The 24,482-nt window shown below is 43.3% G+C and overlaps 2 protein-coding genes across 2 annotated transcripts; both read right to left on the bottom strand.

The window, feature by feature from the left end:
* Positions 1 to 117: 117 nt before the first annotated feature.
* On the bottom strand, positions 118 to 14,431 carry bmerb1 (bMERB domain containing 1). The gene is made up of 6 exons (XM_012814382.3): positions 13,922 to 14,431; positions 8,379 to 8,499; positions 6,578 to 6,651; positions 3,573 to 3,687; positions 2,511 to 2,593; positions 118 to 1,952 (listed from the first exon to the last, which is right to left on the bottom strand). The coding sequence occupies exons 1-6, from the start codon at positions 14,022 to 14,024 to the stop codon at positions 1,834 to 1,836; spliced, it is 615 nt and encodes a 204-aa protein (XP_012669836.2). The 5' UTR covers positions 14,025 to 14,431; the 3' UTR covers positions 118 to 1,833.
* Positions 14,432 to 14,566: 135 nt separating this feature from the next.
* On the bottom strand, positions 14,567 to 18,143 carry LOC105888640 (mpv17-like protein). Its single transcript, XM_012814381.3, has 4 exons — positions 17,428 to 18,143; positions 17,093 to 17,163; positions 16,797 to 16,826; positions 14,567 to 16,416 (listed from the first exon to the last, which is right to left on the bottom strand). The coding sequence occupies exons 1-4, from the start codon at positions 17,729 to 17,731 to the stop codon at positions 16,225 to 16,227; spliced, it is 597 nt and encodes a 198-aa protein (XP_012669835.1). The 5' UTR covers positions 17,732 to 18,143; the 3' UTR covers positions 14,567 to 16,224.
* Between the last annotated feature and the right edge of the window lie 6,339 nt (positions 18,144 to 24,482).

Raw genomic sequence — 24,482 nt, 5'->3', positions numbered from 1 at the left:
CTGATGTGTTGCTAGGAGACCAGTCTCCTCATGGGAGTTCATAAATAGTAACGACCATGTTTATTATCTGGTAAGATGAAGTACCCATGTTGGCTGTTTCTTGACAACCACAGTCAATCCAGAAAGATGCCTTTTTTATTTAAACATATATTTACAGACATGGAGAAGGATCAGCACATTTCTGCATATAATTACTGTGTGATCTATAGCAAAAGGTCCTAAGAGGGATAAATACACAAACACTTCATGAAGAACGGGTGCAGTAAATAACTACCAGATCTCGTTAGTGTGGCAATTAATCACTAGCCTATCTACTGGGAGTGAGATGCCAGTCATCTTTCTGTTCAGAGCTTATTCAGAGAGGTATTTACAAGAATTGCATTCGTCTTTGCATTACATTTAAGATTTTTTTTTTTTTTTGTCTTTTGTCTGCAAAAAAATCCAGAGTATATCAATATCAGTGTTGACTCTAATCAATGTGTGCAGTAAATCATTGTAAAATAAGTAATCAATGCATATTATCATGTGTTTGCAGTTAATCAATGTAAAATAAGTAATCAATGCATATTATATTCCTGTGTTTGCAGTTAATCAATGTAAAATAAGTAATCAATGCATATTATATTCATGTGTTTGCATATGAAAATAAAGGGATGAGGGTGAAGGGATCTTTGCACGAACCAGGAGAGGTACCATAGTTCACTGTTCCAGGGACCCTTGCTGGCTCAGGAGGGCCCCTCCATCACGCTTCTCACAGTGGTTGAACTGATCTAGGATCAACCCAGAGCTACCCACGTACTCGACCCACAATGCAAGACTGGCCCTCGATCAGAGATCAGCTTTTGATTAAAGGGTAACGATGGAGGAATATTTGTGTGTGTATACCCGTTATACTACGTGGTGACAGAGCGAAGAGATGGGATATTTCTCAGCCCCACCTCTAGCAAGAGAAACCTGGGAGCAGATGGGGGTGAAAGCATCGAGGTGTTTGTGCTTGGTAGTTGTAAACGTGACACAAGAAATCACACAAACGTCATTCTCCTTTGAAAAAGGCCTCAACTGAAAGAGCTTCAGAAACATTCCATGAATAAATAATCGTGGAGAAAACCCACACAGTGTCAGCCTGTCACGTCACATGTTTTCGTCTGACTTCAAGGCAGTGTTGTACATTTTCTTCACATCCTGCTACCAGATGTGGCACAAATGATCTAACACAGAGGCCAGCGTGAAAGTTGCCTTTGCTTGAGTAGAAAAATGCAGCAATGGTTGAAAAAGAAAAGAAAGGATGAAGAAATCAATTCAGCCAGCTGAAATCTCAGGAGAGGATCACACCAGCACTTTCAGCCAAACTTCAGCCTCCAAACTGCTGAATCCTTAAACGATGTTGTTATATAACCTAAACATATTGCGCAGAACGTGGGGGAGCCGCGGTAAATGGTCTAGACTCTAGAGAGAGGTTTGTGGGGAGTTTGCTGACAAACGCCTTATCCGCACATCATTGCTGGACTAATTGCATGTTAATGTGACAACTGCCAGCTCGACAATCCAATATGTTAAAACCACGCTGGGGCGAAGTCCCGCTCCATTAGCCACCAATGAGTGGCAGCTTGCTCGATCAGATAAACGTTTTGCCTACAGCCTCGGACAGCGCGCATACTGGCGTGGTCACATGCCTCGGCTGCTTGTTTTGTTTTGTCACTTTTGGCAGGATACTTGAGCACCCAGGTTTCTCAGTGCAAGGAGATGGGTTGAGGTTATGTGAGAGTCTGGGGGGATGAGGGGGGGGGGGTTGAGGCGTCGTAAGGGGAGGGGAGTGAGGGGAGGGCGTTTTTGTTACATGATGGCACACTGGGTGGCGCCACAGCAGTCCTTGATGATGGTGACGCTGGACTTGAGGACGGAGGGCTTGTTGGGTGGAGGGTCTGGGACAGATCTCTTGGGCTTGGGAGAACCTGTGACAGAGGATACAAGGTGACAGAGCTCCAATAAGCTTGACATTTTTTATTGTTTCAAGTAAGTGAAAGTTGATCTATGAGGTGCAGTGAATTTTCAGAGCATTTCAAAATATCCTATAGTGGTTGCTTTATTTATTCTTTGATGTCCCTGATCATGTCAATCAAATGTTTTCTTTCCTCCATATTTCTGCCTTTCTGAATACAGAGATGGGATTTGGTGTGCTGTGACTGCTTAAGGACACGTGGCATCTCTGGAAGGGTGCTACATTTGATCATCTTTCAGCCACTGTGACTAATGAAAAGGCAGCCTTCATGAAGCGCCCAGAAGATGACTAAACATGTATATTAGGGTAGCATGGGCAGTGACTTAGAAGGCACGAGAAAGACTTCTTTGAAAATGTGCTCTCCTCTCCCTTTGAAAGAAATTGGGTTTGTAAAATATGTTCTCTTCTCCTCTCCCCTCCTCCCTTCTCCCCTCCTCTCCGCTCCTCTCCTTCATTTCGATCCTTATTCAAACGAGAAACCAACATGTTGGCACGGCGGTGCAGCACTCACCCTCTGCCACTTTGGCGAGCTTCTCCAGCGACAGGAGCTTGAGCCTGAGGAAGTCGGCCATCTCCTTGTCCTCCTCCTGCTCCCTGTGGTTGAGAGGAGAAGAGAGCGAGGATGACTCACAGCCCCCCTGGGCGTGGGCCGAGGCCACAGGGTCTGGCAGAGTTACCCCCCACCCACCACCACCCCCACCCTCCTCCCTGAGCATACCCTCACCAGACGACAAGCAGCAACCACCACAGAGGGTTTTTTTCCCCCCTCCTTCCCTGACTCCATTAAACTCCCACAAAGCCGTTAGGCTCCACAGGGTCCTTGTGGGTTGTCGGAGAGAAAATAAATATGATACGAGCATAAATATTGTTAGTGACAGGGGAGCTGCCAGGGCGGTTAAACGGGGAGGTTCACCTGCGATCTGTGACTCACTGATCCTGCTAGGGGGAGTCATTAGTCTGAGCTTTTACAGGAGGTCATTACACAAACCCCCCCCGCGCTGCACAGATCAATGGCCCTTACTGGACGCCAGGTCCCCAGTCGCCTGCAGTGGCATCAGTTCACAGAAGATCAGGATGGAGCACCAGTGGGAGTGGCGATGCTCAAGATTTTTTTTTTTAAAGAAGCAGACCTGAGGCTTTGCGATCTGTACAAGAATGTATTTTGGGAGATGGTCGAAAGAACAGAGGCTTGATGGATATGTCCATTAGTCAGTTTTTTTTTTTTTTAACAGTTACAACTGGATTATGCTGGTTTTTAATGTTTTAATGTTTTGGGGACAGTTTTTGTTTATTGGTCCCCTGAAAAGAATCTTTCATAACCAGCACCAGAAAATCACATGTCTGTGGTTAAAAAAAATGAAAATTCCCTTAATACGCAAGCACTACAGGACACTGATAAACAAAGTCACGCTTAAGTACAGTTTGGTCTTGTTTTTAGATAGGGTGATTCATTTGGAACAGTTTGCCCTGGATTCATCCCTTACACGTAATCACAGTGTGACAGGGGTACCTCCCAAAGAAATACGGCCAGATAACAAATCACGCCCTCCTGTTGCTGTGAAGCGCCTCTCACCGTAATCTCTCCACCTCGGCGTCATCCACCAGGAAGTCCCTCTTCTGCACCAGTTGATGGACCTTCAGGATCAGCTCCTCCTCCCGCTGCCGCTGCTTCTTGGTCTTATCTTTCTCTTCAGGGAACACATGACAAGTGGTGTGGTGTGGTGTGCCGGGTTAGTTTATCGCCGTCTCACAGTGGTGTGGGTGTTCTTCAGATAACAACAGATTCTAATATTGCTACTCATCTCAACTATATTCCATACTGTCTTCCTTAAAGCTATTTATACACATAGTATGTAAGAGCCACTGAAGCGTCCCTGCATGAGCGTAAAGGGAGTGATTAAATTTGACGGAGAAACAGCTGCGTTCTCCACGCTGCAAGTCTTGAGTCTGTCTCGGTTGCTCTCATGATGGATGGGATAGAGACGCGTGGTTTCGGAACTGAAAAAAAAAACGGTAGAAAGAAGAAAGGAGAAGAAAGAAAAAAAGGGCCGCTACAGGGAGAATGCTACAGAAGGCCGGCCTTTTATACCAGCTAGACGAGGGCACATTGTTCACTAATTGGATTGGCTCACCTTGATATATTGTGGTGAGTGTCGTTAGTGTCGTGTGTCGTGGGAGTCGTTAACTTAATTCCATCTCCGAACGGCAAGGGCTTTATGGCTGGACTGATTAAAATTATGTTTTAATCAGGCTGCAGAGGCCCAGGAGGGCACAGCATCCGAGTGGCTGTTAACTGTGTTCTCTTTCACTATAACTGCAGAGACAGTGGCTGTTAACTGTGTTCTCTTTCACTATAACTGCAGAGACAGTGGCTGTTAACTGTTCTCTTTCACTATAACTGCAGAGACAGTGGCTGTTAACTGTTCTCCTTCACTACAACTGCAGAGACAGTTGTATGTGGCCGTCCAGATGGGGCCAAGCAGCTAAACCTAGCTATTATGACTCAAAACATATATGAAATATGAATATGAAAAATTATGTCTCAAGAATAAAAAGATCTGAGTGCTAAAGCCGTGTTTAGATGTTATGATATTACGTGCAATGCAGTATGTTTGCCTGATATTATGATAGCCATTATGGTCTCCAGAGAGAGAGAGAGAGAGAGAGATTCACTGTCATCAAGCTCATTTCAAAACCCCTTTAATTAGCGTGCCCATTACGACCGATAGCCATTGACTATACTATAATGTCTATGCCCTTAGGAGTGTATCAGTTATTTGTGATCTACAGTGTGACCTCCACTGGTAAGTCTATGGAAATGGCACTATTTGATAAATGGGTTTTTGACAGATGTGCAAGCTATTTCTTTCTTTTCTGCAAGGTCATCTCAATAGACTTTGTTTGTTTGTGTGAGTTTGCATCTATCTGATTGCACTGGGGCTGCTTACTATTGTTTTTCTTTATTTCCTTGACCTTCATCTTTCTCTCTCTCTCTCTCTCTCTCTCTCTCTCTCTCTCTCTCTCACACACACACACACACACACACACACACACACACACACACACACACACAAACGCAGTGTCCGTCTGGGGAATAGCTGGCCATGTTACCAACACCGAGAAAGTGCCCCCTCAGCTCTTTGCCCCCATTAAAAGGAAAGGCTTCCGGCTCCTGCTGATGGACTGGCTCTCTGAGGGCCACAGTCATCACCTGGGGCTCATAGGAGCTCATAGCAGCTCACACATCCCAATGTCACAGTCATCACCTGGGGCTCACAGGTGCTCATACATCCCAATGTCACAGTCATTTGGGAAGAGAGAGTCAAACTAGGCCAATGCTGAAGAGCGGCTCTAGATCGTGCATGTAGTGGACATCCAGAGCAAAGTCAGCAGCTTCCTTTGGTCTCTGACTCTCTCACAGGGAGGTGCAAGGGAACCAGGGTGTGGAACAGAGGAGGAAATACAAATACCTTATAATAATAATAATAACAATAATAATAATAATAATGATATAATATTGGTAATATGATGATGATGATGATGATGATGATGACAATGACTATAGTTGGCTCTAATGGTGGTGGAGATTATAGTAACTATCAAAAACGATCTAACGCTACGTATGCTATGTTTATTATAAAACAAGCGTACGCACTATATTCCCAAAATGACTCCTTCCTCAGGAATGGGAATGTCAATAGAGTAGCTTACTGCAGCTGTACTCCTTCCGTAGGTTAGCAGTGCATCCATTTCTCATCTTCTATGTCTGCATAAGTACAGTGTATCTCTCTCTAGCCTCACTGCAGGTGTATGTCTTCTTGGCTGCCCTCCCAGAGAGTGAGCAGCTACCCACAGTCTATCGACTCCACACCACCACAGCCCTAGTGCTGATGCTGCCACCGCCGCTGCCGTCTCCAAAACACTAATACTTGGACGCTCAAATTCTACCTGGGCCTCTTCTCTCCTATGCAGCGTCAACCATGGCCTGCGCTGACCAGACCAGTGCGACTGCTGTGGGCCGGCCTCCAGAGGACCCATAATGGCCGTGGGTTAAAGTGGAGGCCTCCAGAGGAGCCATAATGGCCGTGGCCGTGGGTTAAAGTGGAGGCCTCCAGAGGAGCCATAATGGCCGTGGCCGTGGGTTAAAGTGGAGGCCTCCAGAGGAGCCATAATGGCCGTGGCCGTGGGTTAAAGTGGAGGCCACTGGGCACCCAGTGGTAGGCGGCAGGTACAGCAACAGTATTACAGTTTTAGGTGCATTCAGCTTGTAATATGTGGTTTGGAGTGGTGGTGGTCGTGGTGGTGGTGGTGGTGGTGATGATGGGGTATTATACTTTCTATTTCAGACCTCAGAATTTACTGCTGGAGTTCCGTGTATTACTGTCCTTCACAGAAAAAGAGAAAGTTGTCTTTTCCGTCCCGCTGACAGACGTGTGCACTTGAAAGAGTCCGTCTGTCTCTGGCTCGGAGAGTGATTACATCGGAATACTTCTCACAAAGCAGCTGCCTTTGAGCCATCCCTATTTGTATTCTTCCCATGGGGGGGTGGGGGGGTTGACGGAGTGCTGGTGAGCTTACCTGGCACCGTCACGATCTTCCTCAGCTCCTGCTTCAGGCTCATGATGTCTTTGCAGAGCTGAATGTCATCCATCCTGTGACAACAACAACGACAGAAGATCTCAGCTTCCCTAAAATGATGTCTCTCAGAGGAGACTTTTTCTCTGCTCCTCGCTAGCTCTCTGTGCTGCCTACACCAGGGGCACACTTTCAGTATGTAAAGTAGATACTTAATGACCTCTTCATAAGTATGCATATGGCTTAAGCAGTAAGGCTGACAGACACGTGGCATTCTGGTCAGGTTTTCAGTACGTTCTTTTTGCACATCAAGAAATAGTAGTGGAAAGATTGCAAACCAGAACTAAGTAGAAGGTCACATCTTGAGTTAATTTAGTGTCTGACTCTGATCTGAGACCTGCTCTCCATATTCATGAAGCCCTAGGCAGTTTCATATCCAGCGTCTTTAGTTTATTTCCCCCCGAGCTCTAAATTACCACAGTTGACATGTGTCTTAAATCATCTCCAACCTTGAGTCTCAACTGCTCCTGACAGTCCCGGGTCCTCGTGCTTAAAGTTCCCCCATCTATCTATAAAGCACGCCTTAGCAGTGAAGCAATCCTTCATCGTGGCCATGTAATATTAGTCCAGCTTTGTGAATGAATGTTTTTAATATTCAGAGATGTAAACAGACTGGAGGAAATGAATCTTCCCAGATGTTGGATGCTCAGGGCCACCAGGTGAGGGGAGATGAATCACCCGCTGTCACAGGGAGGCATGTCGCCTGTCACTCCCTCTCATTCCGAGCTCACTGAAGCTTCCTGGTCCAGTCCCCTCTCCTCCCCCACCTCTCCTCCTCCTCCTCGTCCTCCTCCTGCCTCTGCTCTGCGGTGACAGCCAAACGAGGGACCTCACCCTCCGTGCGATAAAACAGCAGATGACTCATCCACACTCTTCCACCTTCTCCCTCTTTAGCGTCCCCCTCCCCTTCTACATCGCTCCCTCCAACTCTCTCTCTCCCTCTCTCTTCCTCTGTCTCCCTCTCTCTCTTTCTCTCTCTCTTCCTCTGTCTCCCTCTCTCTCTCCATCTTCCTCTCTCTCTTCCTCTGTCTCCCTCTCTCTCTTTCTCTCTCTCGCTCTCTTTCTTGTTCATGTACCCTATTACTGCTTCCAGCAGCTTCTGCATTCTGTCTCTCCATCTGTTTAGTGTGTGTGTTTGTGTGTGTGTGTGTGTGTGTGTGTGTGTGTGTTTGTGTGTGTGTGTGTATGTGTGTGTGTGTGTGTGTGTGTGTGTGTGTGTGTGTGTGTGTGTGTATGTGTGTGTGTGTGTGTGTGTGTGTGTGTGTGTGTGTGTGTGTGTGTGTGTGTGTGTGTGTGTGTGTATGTATGTAGTGTATTCACTTCTCTACACTTCAATCACAGTTTGTTTTGCACCATGCACCAGGCAACAAAAAAAAAGTCCAAAAGGACCTCATAGCCCCATCCCCCAACACATCATTTAGAGCACCTGTGTGGAGCCTCAGAACCATTCATAAACCTTGTCTTCTGATTCCAGAACAGTGGGACTCTTTATCAACATTCACAGGAATAATACACTCATACAATTGCAGGGAAACTGCTAAAAACCTAATACATCACCGTAATACCCGCATGCAAAGAGTCTATATGTAAACATGCAGTCAGTGTTTGTGTGTATAACAATGTCTACGTTCCTGATCAGAGCGGCAGAGGGCGTCACGCCAAAGCACTTAAAGGGGTGACGTGGCCTGATGTTGCCGTGGTGATGGTGGGCGGTGACGGTGATGACATTGCGCTGATGACTCACATGAAGCGCAGCTCGGACTCGCGGCGCACCAGGACCTCCCGGAGGCGCTGGATGCGAGCCATCTCCACCTCGATCTCGTCGGGAGACATGGTGCTCTCGGCCATGGACACGTCCCCCTGGCCTGGGGAGACAGGGGAGGAGACAGAAGACATGTGGAAGGTGCTTAAAATCTGTCCCTGCACAGAGCTTCAAACTAACCAGTTTTCCAGGGATAGTTCACGTGTTATTTAGAAAATGAACCAGTTTTCCAGGGATAGTTCACGTGTTATATAGAAAATGAACCATATTTCCAGGGATAGTTCACATGTTAAATAGAAAAAGCCAAAGATAATTAACAGCTTCTCTGGTCGCAACCTTACATTCAAAGGTTCAGGAGTCTGGTATACTCTGCATATTGGAACTAAATTACCCCAGTCAGACTTACACAGGATATCACCCTAAGAAATACTCATTTGGTCAGCCGGAGAGGACAGGACAGACGAAAGACAGACGAAAGACAGACAAAAGACACACCCTCCCTCAAATTAGTTTGACAAATGGTGAGGCTAAGATGAAGACAAGGGACATGACAATATGGAACTGTTACTGCAATAGAAATTGTATAGAAATTGCGTGAGAAATTAGTAAAATGGATGTATTTCATTTTATGATGCATTTATGCATGTATTTGAGTTTATGGTAATTCTGTATAAGTACATAGTAGTTCTTAAGGTAAAGGAACCATCAGGTGTAATATACCTTAACGGGGAATACCAGGGGATATCTAATAGGCTTGAGTTCAATGGAGGATGAGAGGAAGAGTATCTCTGGAAGGCTGATATCTACATGGGCTGGCCAACAGATGCCTGACTGAAGGGAGTCTGTATTGAAGTCATGTGACCATGGGCTGGCCAACAGATGCCTGACTGAAGGGAGTCTGTATTGAAGTCATGTGACCATGGGCTGGCCAACAGATGCCTGACTGAAGGGAGGCTGTATTGAAGTCATGTGACCATGGGCTGGCCAACAGATGCCTGACTGAAGGGAGGCTGTATTGAAGTCATGTGACCATGGGCTGGCCAACAGATGCCTGACTGAAGGGAGGCTGTATTGAAGTCATGTGACCATGGGCTGGCCAACAGATGCCTGACTGAAGGGAGGCTGTATTGAAGTCATGTGATTCCAGCCTTCACACGAGAGCTGCTGGCTCTCCCTGACCAGGGATGGTGGGAGATTTCTTTACACTTCCCCACAATGGGGATTTGTTTTGAAATACATCCAAGCCTTTATAATGTACCTATACTCCAGGTCTGGGGTAAGACTGGCCAAAGCACTGGCCATGAATTAACGATTAATAAAATGTAAAATAGAACTTAGATAGATTGCCCATAGACTGTGGCCGTGTGGCTTAATCAAACCCATTCTGATGAATATGCTGTTCATCTGTGTTTGTCACATATAATTATGGACAAGCATGGACATCATGTCCAAAGCAAAACCTTAGCAGCTGCAGTCTCTCCCAGTGTCCTCCAGTCCTTTGCAGTTCTAAGCTCCTTTTATCACCTTTTCCTAAGTCATTTTGGTATATTTCTTGAATCCTCGGGCTTGGTGGCCTGTAAGGGGTTTACACTCATTTTTGTACATAATTGTACATACCTTTTTTGCACAAATGTTCAAAAGAATATGAAATTGCTGTTGTGATGTGCACAAGTGACTAGATGATGTGGAGGTTGAACTAACACGTTTTGAGAATTTCGATTCTCATCTGTCTTAAATCTTTTCAACAAGCAGCAGAATGCGCTAAACTCAGAAAACAAACATGCCTCATCAATTTCATGTCAGCATCGCCCTACTAAGTCAATCGGATTGGCCTGTAACTACGCTAATAGATACCTAGGGAACAATAATATTTTAATATTTAGAGGCGCACACAGTTAATGTCGCAGTCAGTGGATCGGCCGTGAGTGTGCCAGCCTCTACATTTCTCCTGTGACCAGAGCACCAACAACTAGTAGGTTGTTGTCCTGTGTCATTGTACTGCAACAAGACATGCCAGCCGGCCTGCCTGCCTTTTTTGTACTCACAATAGGCAATTATAAATGTTCTGCTCCAGTGAATCAGCGGACAAGATAAGCACTGCCCTGCTGCCCCTTCAGCTGTGGAGTCAAGAACACAAAACACTGACTGGCAATTAACCACTGCTTTTTGCCATCAGTGAAAGCACCAGTACATCGTAATACCTGGTCTTAAAAGTATTGATTAGACTTAGTTGAAACCACATTGACAACGTGCATGCATGTGCATGCACTAAAGCCAATGTAAGGTTTTTGAAAATCTACCAAACACTAAAATCTTTCAAAAGCCAGTAACTTCACACAAGCACAGGAAGAGGTGTTCTGAGCAGACGGCTCTTGTGAATTCGACAAAGGGAGGTCAAAGGTCAAGGCTTCGGGTGGACACACGACACATAAGTAAAGACGACTGCCAGCCCGCTGTGAGAGTGTCACCGCGTCTCCTCCATTACTGTAAGCTTAGCGAAACAGCGAGCTCAAAAAGCCTCCAGGCCCGTGTCTGGCTAGTCAGCACAAACTGACAGGACGGGTCAGACCTCCGTGTGGAGCCTGAAGCGAGCAGATAGAGGGTGGACTGGACGTCATCTCTGACATGCCTCTCTCCCGGACGCTCTCAGGGCAAGATTTAAAATAGCTCTGCAGACATCAGACTGGGATGTGGTATGTTTTTTTCCCCCCAGTGAATCCACGCTACAAGCATTCAGTCTATACAGAACACAAGGCTATAGGTGCCTACTTTAAATAGCAGAATCAAGTGCATTACAAAAACACAACTGATTTGTTGTAAATGCTATGGCTTTCTGTGTCTCTGATGTAAAAGTTCAGAGGTCGCTGGGAATAAGGGATGTGTCAGCATATGAACTACCTGTCTGTTGTCTCATCAGTCTTGAAAATAAGTAACCCAGAGTGTTAGCACCTTCAATGTTAGCACTGTTGGGGTTAGCACTGTTGGGGTATTGCTTGAGTCTGTTTCCCAGTCAGTGCTGCACTGTTTCATAATAAAAAAAGACGTACCTAGCCAATCTTCTGTCTGTGCTTCAATCTCTCTCTCTCTCTCTCTCTCTCTCTCTCTCTTTATCTCTCTCATTTATCTGCCCGACTGTCTCTGTCTCATACACCTCAGTCCACAAGCATACACACACACACACACACACACACACACACACACACACACACACACACACACACACACACACACACACACACACACACACACACACACACACTGTATATACTGCCCTTGTGCCATCACAGTCAACAGTATCACCCTTCCCACTCAAGGCTGGTGTGACTAGACCAGGGGATCTAATTGGCCATCAGCCAAAACTTTAATAATAAAATCCACACAGAAGCTTTAAAACTGCCTCATGTCCCTGCTGGTGTAATTTCTTCAGTGCAGTTCTATAAAGAAATTGTGGACTCAGGAGAACATGTACAGTCCACCCGCAAATAAAAATACCCCATTTTAAGAGGAGGTCTGTTATTATATATTTTTTAAAGCCAATAGAATGAGAGTGTAGAGTGTGCTTTTTTTTCAATTGATCTGTTGGGGTTGATTTATAGCTAAGTCCTTGCAACTGCAGACAGCACAGAAACGTACAGGTGCTTCTCAACTGAATCTGATCAGTCAGTGATTAGGGAATGTAACCAGACACCCACTTTTACGAGGTGTGATTTACAGCTGCAAACTCAGGAGGTGATGCAGTAATTTGCCTAAAGTTGCAACTTGTCTGCTACAAACACAACGGTATGGTACTGTACTATAACATAACATCAATTCAATTCAATTCAATTCAATACATTTTCATATATATAGCGCCAAAACAATACGTTACGGGTAAATAGGTTAACACAGAATATGTACATGTATCATGAGCGGGGCAGAATTAATGCCTGACAGAGTGGTGGGGATGGGTAGGTGTAGGTTTCTGCAAGTACATCAGGTAAAGAGACTACAGCGGCATCCCACAGTGGAGACAGTATAGACTGGGAGGGGAGGAAAAGAGACAAAGTGAGTGGACAGAGCTCGGCTGCCTAATATGCCTATATGTACTTAATGGTTATGGTGCAGGGGAGCAATGTTTTTGACAGCATTAATCTGCATTAGCCCCCAAAGGTCACGCTATAACAGAGAGAAAATAATGTAAAAGAGGAATTAGGTTTTCATGTTAAATAACTGTATAACCTCCAACTGGCATTCATACTCACACTGTTGTGTAGAGCACTGTTATAGAATTTTGGGAAACGTTGGGGATTTTAAGGATTCCATACAGAATTATGAGACCCAGGTCTGTGCTGGTCAGGGGTCCAAGAACAACGCAAACCTAGAATGATCAGTGATTAGTTAAGATGTGTCTGTGTGTGTGTGTGTGTGTGTGTGTGTGTGTGTGTGTGTGTGTGTGTGTGTGTGTGTGTGTGTGTGTGTGTGTGTGTGTCTGTCTGTCTGTCTGTCTGTCTGTCTGTCTGTGTGTGTGTGTGTGTGTGTTTGGGTTAGAGCACATGCATATATGTCTGTTTTCATTCAAATGCATGACGTGAGGCTCTTTAGGTGTGACGCTGTGTGTGTGTGTGTGTGTGTGTGTGTGTGTGTGTGTGTGTGTGTGTGTGTGTGTGTGAGAGAGAGAGAAAGAGAGCGGGGCTAAAAATAGTGGCAGCTGCTCCTCTTCACACTGAACATCAGAATTAATCTCCGGATCTCTGATTTCATTTTATGGTTACTCTCTATCAAATAGGATGCCACATGTCATCCTAGAAACAAGGCTCTTGAGGTTTTCTCCTCTTCTTATGATTCTATGACTGTTCTTAAATACACATGCTTTTTGTTTGTCAATATGGACAAGGGTGGCACGTAGATCCTTCGAGTTCCTCCACAGGGAAAGCCTGGGAGATATGGGATCTTCCTGACAGAGTTCTTTACAGTGCCTTCAAACTGTGATTATTTGAAGGCAACTACAAAAATCTAGGGTTTATTGAACCTCTCCCGTGAAGCAAGCTACGTTTACCATCCTGTTTTCCTTTGGAATCTTCTTTCTAAAATCTATACAGGATGTATGTTATTCTGTATCCTTTGTGTATGATGGCTGACGATGTAGCTACCCTGCATTATATTAGTCTTTCCGTCCGTTTTCAGATTCTGTCAAAATGAAATATGATTTGTCTCTCTAAAATTAGGGTTCCTGATTGAAAGCCTAGTGACCATGGTGGAGTGACGTGCTATATGTGTCACTGGATCACAGACAGTGGACAGCACTAATATCTATTGCAGGCAACATGCAAATCTAGAATTAAGATGAACAGCCCCACACAGTAGCATGTGTTATTTGCCGGACAAAAGAGCATATAGGCTACCCTAGCAGAGGGTGTTTTGCAATCAGTTTCAAACGCATACTTCTACAACATGAGTTGGAGGGAGAAAGCATTTAAAAATAACGATGTCCCTAAAACATAAGCTATCACGCCAATCAGACTTGAAAACCAACATATGACCCTCACCTTTATCCGTGTTCCATTCGGTCTCTTGCACAGCGCCGTAGCTCTTCAACGTTCTCTCTGTGTCTGAAATTGATTTCTTTAATTCCATAGTGGAAACAGACATGATTGTTAATCCAAATTGTCAAAATAATCTCAGTCCAGTCCTTGTGGTTCTATCTCACAAGCTTGCAACTTGTGTCAGTGTGCCGTTCAGGCGAAATAAGCCTTCAGTGCGCTCCACCGGACCGGGTTGATCATTTTCCTCTACCCTGGTAAGAAACACGGCTTTTTTGACGTCTGGGATGTTGAGGGATGCAGCGGGCATGCGCACAACGGTATGTGAGATCCAGGAGGAGCAGGTTTGAAAAACAAGACAATATGGACGTGGTGGTGTGGACTAACCGTAACTAGATTTTTGATGTGTCTCTACAAAGTATAATTGAACAGGTCTGTCGGGGCATTTCAGGGCTTTTAGTATCATAACCGAGCCAGCGTTACCAAGGAGGGTACGCGATAGCGAGGCCGCTTATTTATATTTAATCACCCATGCTTTAAAGAGTAGCGTTATGTTTCCAAACTGAATGAAAAGGACCTGCAAAGAAATAATGTCTGGATGCCTCACACATCAAAGACTGGATGCCTCACACATCAAAGACAAAGAAGATGGACAACATATCTCATTATTTTATTTATATACCCCTGTACCACACATGTACACAGCAATTACAACTTCAATAGATCAATACATTAGTGAATTATTCAGAATAAATACTCTACAGAAAAATATACTGTATCTATAAGAGGAGTTTTGCACAAAAAATAATAAATGGATCCCTTGGAAATTGACCACTTGAGATCACTTCATGGAGATACATACGTACATGTTTTACCATTCATCTACACAATGTGCATAAAATCCGCTGTCTGTGCAAATTCCCCAAGTGACATAACAGACATTCCAGTTCTTCATAAAACATTCTTTTTAACCAAATAGAATTTTCTAAAAAGTTCAACTTCATGTCAGACCCTTTGTCTTAAGTTTTTACATTGAGAACTAAAGTTCATACAGTAATTTTTCACTATGGACACATTGAGCAGCAACAGCAAGCAGCAAGCCAATGGACAATGCTGGAAACTGTCAGAAATGTCTACACAAGCTGGAAGGATGAAGTACTGATTATCAACAAAAACATACTACAGTGACACTGAAAACACATGTTTTAGCATGTGAAAGGACCTGAAGGGTTGTGATACGCAGACTTTAAATATGTATGGTGTATAGACTTAAAACATTTCTACTCTGGTATCACTAACTCTATTCAGATCAAAGTGAATATAAAGCAGATTATTTCATGCAGAAAGGGGGTAGATTCCTTATCATCTATTGTCCGTAAAACGTCAAGTCATTACTTGGCTAAAATTACAATTAATCATTAATTTACCCACTTATACCTACAGTGCAAACATTTACCAACGCCCAGCTTTCTGGCTAGCTTGATTAGACTAGCCGTAACTGATTCTCCAACAAAATCTTCAGTCACATCATGATTGCCTCAAATCAAAGTTCACTGACTTATGTATAAACTAATGATTGATTCCAGTGGGGATCAGAGACCCAGTATCCCAAAGAAACCCTGGACGTGGCAGCCAGGATCAATGGAGTTTCTTTAGAGCACAAGAAAAGAAAAGGAAGCTAACTGAAAAAGGAGAAAGTAGTGTAGACTAAAACACTAAAACAGCTCCTTTTTGTATTGGGCCTCATACTATACCTACCCATATAAGCCTGAACCTCAGTATGAGCACAGAACAGGCTAGATTAAATGTATCTCAACAGTGATTGTGTGCATACAAAGAGTCTTCATTAACTATGAAAATTATGCCTAAAGTTGTGTTTTTAAAGAGCAAACAATAGTGCTCTAAGTTACAGAGACGAAGACCACATCTACTACGTCTGAATGATGTGCACAATGCCATCACAACAACAGAGCCTGCAACTTTTCTGCTGCAGAATGTTCAAGTATGAGCTTCTGTGCTCCACAGTCACCAGATATATATATCTACCATACAAACATGATATATATCTACCATACAAACATGATATATATCTACCATACAAACATGATAAACATCAACCTTACAAACATATTTTTGTGTATCGTAGCACCAAATGAGTCAGCCTATCAGTCAGTCAGTCTGATGCTTACCTGTGAGGCTAATGAAAAAAGTTTTTGGGAGGACTCTCTCGGTCACACACCCAAACACACACACCTCCACACACATACTATCTCCCTGAGGTTTACTTTTTGTTTGTGGCGTTTCCATGGTTACTCGTCGCCTCCTGTACTCGGTGGTGATACGTCTGTGGGAGGGGCTGGGCCTCGTAACCAGGCGAGTGCAGACATGGCTGTCCCGTCACCACTCTGCTGCGAGTAGCACAGGAAAGTGGCCCAAACGAACGCGCAACAGCCGGTGAAGGCAGTGCGCAGGTAGAGTGGAACCAGAGCGAAGTTCAGGAACTGTTGGCAAGAGGAGAGCAAGAACAAGTACGGGGCAAGATCGTGAGAGTAAGCACACACAACACCAGTTACACCCAAACCAAACAGTGAAAGGGCCCTTTAATTGGGTGAAAAATTCCATCCTTCAACATATCACGCAAATTCCAGCGTTCAACTGGTCATTCAAATTGTACTAATTGGTGGACTTGTCACTTTGATTACACCTGGAACTTTACATGCATTCCAGTGTTCTTGCAACACCGGACACTATTCATCAGTTTGTTAACCTTCATTCCCAATATTAACCAACAATGATATCTACTGCATAAACCGTGTGTTAGGAGTCTTGACTAGTGTCAAGACCAGTGTTTGTCAGGGTGTTTAGTGGGTCAACTATTTACCTGCACAAATGGCCAGTACATGAGGCCAGTCTGAAAAAGAAACACAGGAACCATGTCAATTGTTTTATTCCCACTCAAACTGGTGTATACACATAATCATATGTGTATTAGATGTATACAAATGTAGGCGTGTGTGCGCATGTGTTAGACAGATAGAGATCTTGTGTCATGGTACAGTAGATTTTCTTTTGCTTTCAGTTCCTTCTTGCAGCTATTAAATTCATGTCTGTAGGGGTCCCCTAAGGTTACAGTTAGAGCATTCCACTTTTCACTCAATAACTTTCAGATATGCTTACCCTATATGTGTTGAAGAACTTCTCCCTCCAGTCTTGGAAAATATCTTGTTTTCCTTCTAGAATACTTACACCTGATGAAAAAAGACAACTGAATTGAAACAGGATCAGGTTACATTGCAGAGAGGGATATCAGAGAAGCTGGCACAGGTGCTTTTTGAAATGGCAAGTCTATGTGTCCCATTGTGTCTTCTTCTTGACCTCCGTTAGGTAACACCGATGTGTCCCAAGCGGTAAAGTTCACAGCGTTACAGTGTGACAAATAGCCTGCGTTAACATTTAACTTGCGTGACTCGCCGGTGTAGTTAGTAAGTGACCTCATACCATAGGTTACTCACCCGTATAGAATACGCTCGTTGCTAGGGGTGCTGCGGTGGTCTGATCCAAAAGAAGTTTTCGTAGCACCATTCTTACAGAATTGCCAGGGAATTGTCGCTCCAAAAACCTCATCCAAAAAAAGTTGAAGTTACCATGAAAGCTGAAAGCAACCACGGCGACATTCCTTGTATGTTTCCAATCCATATCTTCTTTTCTAGTAAACCACTGATGGACGACGTCTCCACCGGCGAATAAGCAGCCATAGAGGGTTACGTTGGTTACCCACGGAAACCGTTTCACATGTTTTAAGAATGCCTTTCTCATTGTAGCTTACATTACCGTACAAAGTACGGACACTTGTTCAGCAAACGACCCAACGTTTTAACGTAGGTTTTGTTCGATTGTGCTGTTTGGTCGGTGGAATAGTGACAGCAGCCTGGATAAGCCCTTAAATGAAATAATCATTTGACATCTGCACAAGAATGCAGTAGGCTATAACCTACATCATAATATAATTTCAAAAAACATCGTGTAGCGTTTGTGAACAGGTCTGTCACAAGCAATGCATTCGAGTTTATTCACGGAAATAATATGGACACTACATGGTACCTTCATCCACCTCCCAGTTGACATTCATGTATCGGAGAAATCGGTGGAAAGATGAACGCGTGCGCAAAAATCTCAAACGTCAACTGCTGAAACCAAGAGAGATGGTGGAGATTGTGACCAGAATGTGTACGCCCACTCTGACGTTATGTTAGGTGGGATGTCCTTACAAGAGCAACCTTTCACGACACGACTTTCGATGTTGTTGCACCAGAGCGACGCACTGTGTCACCAAAAGCACAATTTGCCATAAATGTGACCGTGGGTGTTGAGGTTGTATTATTGACATGACGGTTGGTTCGGGGACCAAGTCAAGTAAAGGGCCAACAATAACATAACAGACTTTTTTTTGTCCTTCAATTGAAATCGTTTTTTTATTTCAGACAATCTGTGCCTATCACAAAAATGATTTACATGGATCAAAGCTTATTTGGTGTATAAGGTGTAGCCTGCTCCACAGACCGTTGTTCGGGAACAAGGGAGGAAGGGATGGCTGAGGATGACAAACGCCCTGGAGGACAGTGGTGCGGCTCCATCCTCCTGCGTTGGTCACGTGGCTCTGGCTCCCTCTGCTGCTCCAGGTTCGACGTCCCTGAGCTGGGGGCACACCCATGTGATCTAGCAAGCGCCTTGGAATAATGCTTTTAAGCGGTGACCCCAGCTCCAGCCAATCTCCTGTCTTCTCGAGCATGGTCATCTTCAAATCCCACTGATAAGGTAGCAACCACACAGAGCCAGTCATATATTTGGCCTCTATGCCGTTTATTACGAATAGGTACAACAGTAGTCAAACACTGATACAGAATTGATGACATGGGCATTTATACATGGACTCACAAGAGAGATCAAGGGTAGACCGGACACCAATACTACAGACACTAATAGGGCACACATCATAAACACACTGACTCACAAACAGAACAATACACATTACCAAGGAGGAGAACCACAAGACATTCGAAATTAGAACACAAACTGAACAAACTGAGAATTTAACAATAAATCATTCACTCTCGCATTCTCAAAGCATTCTGGCAGACAACTTACGCACACTTACACACAACATCAACACAACATGCTCCCAGCACGCCACAATATTAAGCATAGGAACAGAGCACAAAGAAAAAAACAATGAAATATGAAAATACCCCCAAGCAAACTATCAGCATCAGGCTCCATTGATCAGGTCTTTGCAGTGGGATGCCAATCACTGAGGTAAAGAACATGAGACAGAGGGCTTTAATAGATAGCAAATCTTCTCACTTTTTTATTCATTTTTACTCTTTACTCAAACTGACCAAGAATGCCACTGCATGAAAAGAAGGGTTTCCTCTGAATGGGGAATGTGAAAAAACACAAGCAAACTGCATGGACCTGTACATTTCCGTATGTTTCCATGAAGCTCTAGTTTGGTGGAAATTCATGGAGATCCAGAGAATTTTACACGGATTTATGCCCATGGACACAGTCCTCAAATGACTGCAGAAAGGATTCTCTAGGAGATGTTCATAATTTTACAGTTTCCCTGAATTTCCTGACCTAGAAATGTCTCTTTTCATGCAAAGTGTCATCATGAAATTAACCTACATAACATTGCAATTTGACGAAATGGCATTCCATAAGCATTCTATTGAATCTTAGCTTTGTTAAATCAATGCAGGCTTTAGAAAGATATACCCATTGATGGTAACCTACTGAAACTGGAATTTCCAGACATTGTTAAAATCAGTTGTTAAAATCTGGCGTTGTGCATGTTTTTGTCCTAGTTAAAGCTTGCGGGATTCCGAGTAACTAACCAGAAACTTTACTGACGTTTCGCATGAGTTGGTCTAAATGGTAAAGTAGCCTAAACGCGATTATGTTCTCCTTTATAGACTGTACCTTAAGATGTGCTCATACAGTGCCCTCCAGAATTTTTGGCACCCTTTAGTAAAAGTGAGCAAAACGAGATGCGAAAACATTTCTTTATTGTTTATCCTCATGATCTTTCATTCAAAATATTCACTAAAATCTAACCTTTAATTGAAGTAACATAATTGAAAGAAACATTACATTTTTATCATGACATTTTTTTTTTCTCAAAAAAATATGTGTGCCACCATTATTGGCACCCCTTCATTTAATATTTTGTGCAGCCTCCCTTTGCCAAGATAACAGCTCTGATGGGGTTTGTTGAACACATGGCATGGGATCTGAGACCATTCCTCCATACAGTATCTCTCCAGATCCTTCAGATTCCGAGGTCGACGCTTGTGGACTCTCCTCTTCAGCTCATCCCCACATTTTCTATGGGGTTTAGGTCGGGGGACTGTGATGGCCATGGCAAAACCTTTATTCTGCGGTTGGTGAACCATTTTTGTGTAGATTTTGAGATGTGCTTTGGATTATTATGCTGCTGGAAGGTCCAACCACGGCCCATGTTAAGCTTCCTGGCAGAGGCTGTTAGGTTTTCATTTAATATCTGATGGTATTTGATGGAGTCCATGATACCATGCATCCTAACAAGATGTCCAGGGCCTTTGGAAGAAAAACAGCCCCACAACATCAAAGATCCACCACCAAACTTCACAGTGGGTATGAGGGGCTTTTCTGTATGGCTGTCTTTATGTCTACGCCAAACCCACCTTTGATGTTTGTTGCCAAAAAGCTGTATTTTGGTCTCATCTGACCATATAACCCGGTCCCATTGAAAGTCCCGGTAACATTTGGCAAACTGTAGGCGCTTTAGTTTGTTGTTGATTGACAGCAAAGGCTTTTTCTGGCAACCCTCCCAAACAACTTGTGGTGATGTAGGTGGCGTCTGATGGTAGTTTTGGAGACTTTCTGACCCCAAGACTAAACTTACCTCTGCAATTCTCCAGCTGTGATCCTTGGAGATTCTTTTGCCAGTCGAACCATCCTCCTCACGGGAATTTGGCCTGTGTCACCTCATATTTATAACCTAGTGAAACTGGAAGACATGATTGACCACTTAAGAGTTCCTAATCAAACAGGTGAATTAAAAAATGTAAAACATGACTGGAGATATACTTCGGTTAGATTTTAATTATAAGATATAAAAATAGACACTTGGCTTTAAATTAACTATAAAGAAATTGAATGCAAAATATACAAGATGCCGAAAGAAAGTTAAAATTCACAATTGGTTAATTCTTACAAAAATTCCGTCGCAAAATGCCATTTGTACCATGCTGAATGAGATATTAGCATAAAAATATGGGATTTTGAGCTGCTGCCTCTACCACACTGAGACCTGCAGCTGATTCTACCACACTGAGACCTGCAGCTGATTCTACCACACTGAGACCTGCAGCTGATTCTACCACACTGAGACCTGCAGCTGATTCTACCACACTGAGACCTGCAGCTGATTCTACCACACTGAGACCTGCTTCTGCCTCTATCACACTGAGACCTGCTGCTGATTCTACCACACTGGGTCATGCTGCTGTTTCTACCACACTGGGTCATGCTGCTGTTTCTACCACACTGGGTCATGCTTCTGCTGCCTCTCCCTTAGCTAGTTGTGCCAGCAGATTTACTGACTGACTGGAATTGAGAACAACTTTGAATCTAGTTTGGTCCCTGCATTTTGTCTCACTGTTGACTGCAATGTAACGTTGGCTAAGTTGTGGTGCTGTGGTGCTGTGCGTCTTTCTTCTTCATCCTCATTCTTCATATTTTTAAGAGAATACACCGTAAATGCATACTATTCATTGTATGCGTAGTCTAACCTTACCTATAAGTTTACTATAGTCAACGAAGTTTCAATATTCAGCATCACTGAACAACTTCTTATCTTGAGGCTTCTCTTGGCGTTCACCATGCCATTTATTTATTATTTCCTAAATGCGCCCTGCGACACTACAGTCTGTGAATCTGTACTGGATTCCTCTTCCTCAACATCCAGATGTGCGTGTCTCAGCTAACTAAAATTGAATTGCAAGAACTGAAATTGAATTAGGAGAACTAAATTTGAATGGTCAGAACTGAATGTGAAAGTATGTAGAGAGCTGAATTTTAGTGAGGATTAAATACAGTGGGGAAAATAAGTATTTGAACCCCTGCCGATTTCGCAAGTTTGGCCACTTGGAAAGAAATGTGTGATGTATAATTGTAAGTTAAATGTGACCAAATATAATATATTGCCATTCGTTATCACTGAGAAAAGCCCCTCCTCCCTGGTGGGGCGCCGGCCAAATGAAAGTCAATGGGCGCTCGCCCTCTCGTTTGTTTCACAGTCATTTGAGCAAGGGCAGCTTCTCATTGGCGGATGAAAGTTCGATCCTGGGGCACAAAGTCATTGCGCCCTAACCAATGACATTGTTTCCTATCGTTTCTTATTTCAACGCGATTGGACTATTCAGCGAATCAGAGACCAGAAATTATGATGTGATGTCATTCCCATCACATAAGCATATAGGAGAGCATCATAGCTAGCAGAAACGTTGTTTTGTGAATATGGCGACATCGGTGACTGAAAACTCTGTGGTATCCTTATGTTAAACACTGTTTAATCGACGATTAGATATTGACAAGAGGAGAGTGAAAGACTTGGGACCCGAACGGATATAAACATTCAGCAGCAGACTACAGCGCACCCGGAGCTCCTCGTCAAACCTGTAGGCTATGCTAAGCAGAGTTGGTTAGCTGGTTGTTCAGTTAGTAATGCGTTTTTTTTGGTTCCCCTGTCTTGTTGTTCCAAAGTCCTGGGTCTGAAACACTCTGGATTACAACGGGAATAAGGGATCTAAAGCACTTTACTGAAAAATGTAAAAGCATGAATCTGGCCTTAGCCATCTAAATAACAGCCTGAAGCTAAACCTCTTTGGAAGACTGAGTATTGCAGAGCAGTTGGACGAAGGGTACCGAATTGGCATTCGAAAACATGTAGTATAATCCAGTGTTTCTGAATCTATTCTGCTCTAAACCACTGGTATCATCCAGTGTTTCTCACTCTATTCTGCGCTAAACCTCTACACCCTGTGTATTTTTTTAATCTAGTCTGTTTTAAACTTCTTGTACACAATGTTTCTGAATCTAGTCTACTCTAAACCTCTACTACCCAATGTTTAAACCTCTGGAACCCAACCCAATGTTTCTTAAACCATTCTGCTCTAAACCTCTCATGCCCAATTTTACAGTTTGTTGAGAGTTGTTAATGGACAGTGTTGAGCACTATGTTTTCATGAAATAAATCTTTGTTTTTTATATATTCTACTCAAAACCTCTCGTGTGTGTTTTTTTTTTTTGTCATTGTGGAGTGCTATTTAAACCGCACTGCCCAAATGCGCTTTTCTGGATTTGTTTGTTGATATTCTATTTCTCACTGTTAAAATACACCTACCATTACAATTATAGATCACACATTTCTTTGCAAGTGGCCAAACTTGCGAAATCGGCAGGGGTTCAAATACTTATTTTCCCCACTGTATAGTTTCAGAGCAGATTAGATTAGATTCAATTTCAAAGTATTACATTCAATTTCAAGTTTATTGGAATTCAGTTCCAAACTAATACATTTCATTTTAAATGATGTTATTCAGATTCAGTTTTTCAATGCATCTATTGAAGTTGAGCATTTCAAATTAAATAATAAATTATGCAAATTAATTTTCTGCTGACACATATTTCTGCACTCAGGTGACACATGTACACTGCTTCGATTAAGTAGATGATATTGAATTGTTCGGGGGGTGAATCAAGTTGGTCTCCAATCCATCATTTCAACTGTTCACGTTGTCACTTCATCAAAGTTATAGATCGAGGTATACTCTCTCCCTTCACTTGAGCCATTTTCAACAGAACTATATCAGCCTGGAAGTATGACTGCATATTGTTGGTGGGTCATGTGGTAAAGTATACCGGTTTTGAGACATTGTCTTCATGGAGGCCAACTGATCTCTGCACGCCTTGAAGAGTCACTGGCTGCCGCTGCTTATTTGCGAGAGAAAATAAATGCATCAGACACATATTCAGAACACCACGACTACGAAAACACCACCTACTTTTTTCCAGCATACACAGAAACCAACACCACCTACTTTTATCCAGCATACACATATACCAACACCACCTACTCAATCTACACCTACGAAAACACAACACCTGCTGGACTTCTTAACAAAATTTCCAATGTTCTTACTCAATGGTTTTGTTGCCAAGCTAAGCTGGAAAGAAATACAGAAACACACAACAAATAGACCAAACAAACTAGATATGTTTCCTTTCATTATAAAACAAAGGGAAAAATAAATGTCCAATGTAATTTCCTCAGGTAAAATTACTGACACGGACATTGATTTGGCAAAAGAATGAACCGTTCATGTTATATGAATATCTAGCCTTGTACTCACTTAAAAGTATGCTTAGTGAGGCATAGTACCCTGCTGGGAATGTAAAAAAACAGAGTTCATGCAATCTGTGACATTTGAAATTGATATTTGTCTGATATTTTTTTGATTTGTTT

This window comes from Clupea harengus, chromosome 26, assembly GCF_900700415.2.
Source record: "Clupea harengus chromosome 26, Ch_v2.0.2, whole genome shotgun sequence".
In the NCBI taxonomy this organism is placed as follows: domain Eukaryota; kingdom Metazoa; phylum Chordata; class Actinopteri; order Clupeiformes; family Clupeidae; genus Clupea; species Clupea harengus.
Note: the sequence above shows the minus strand (reverse complement) of the source record. Positions and strands in the feature narration are given on the sequence as shown.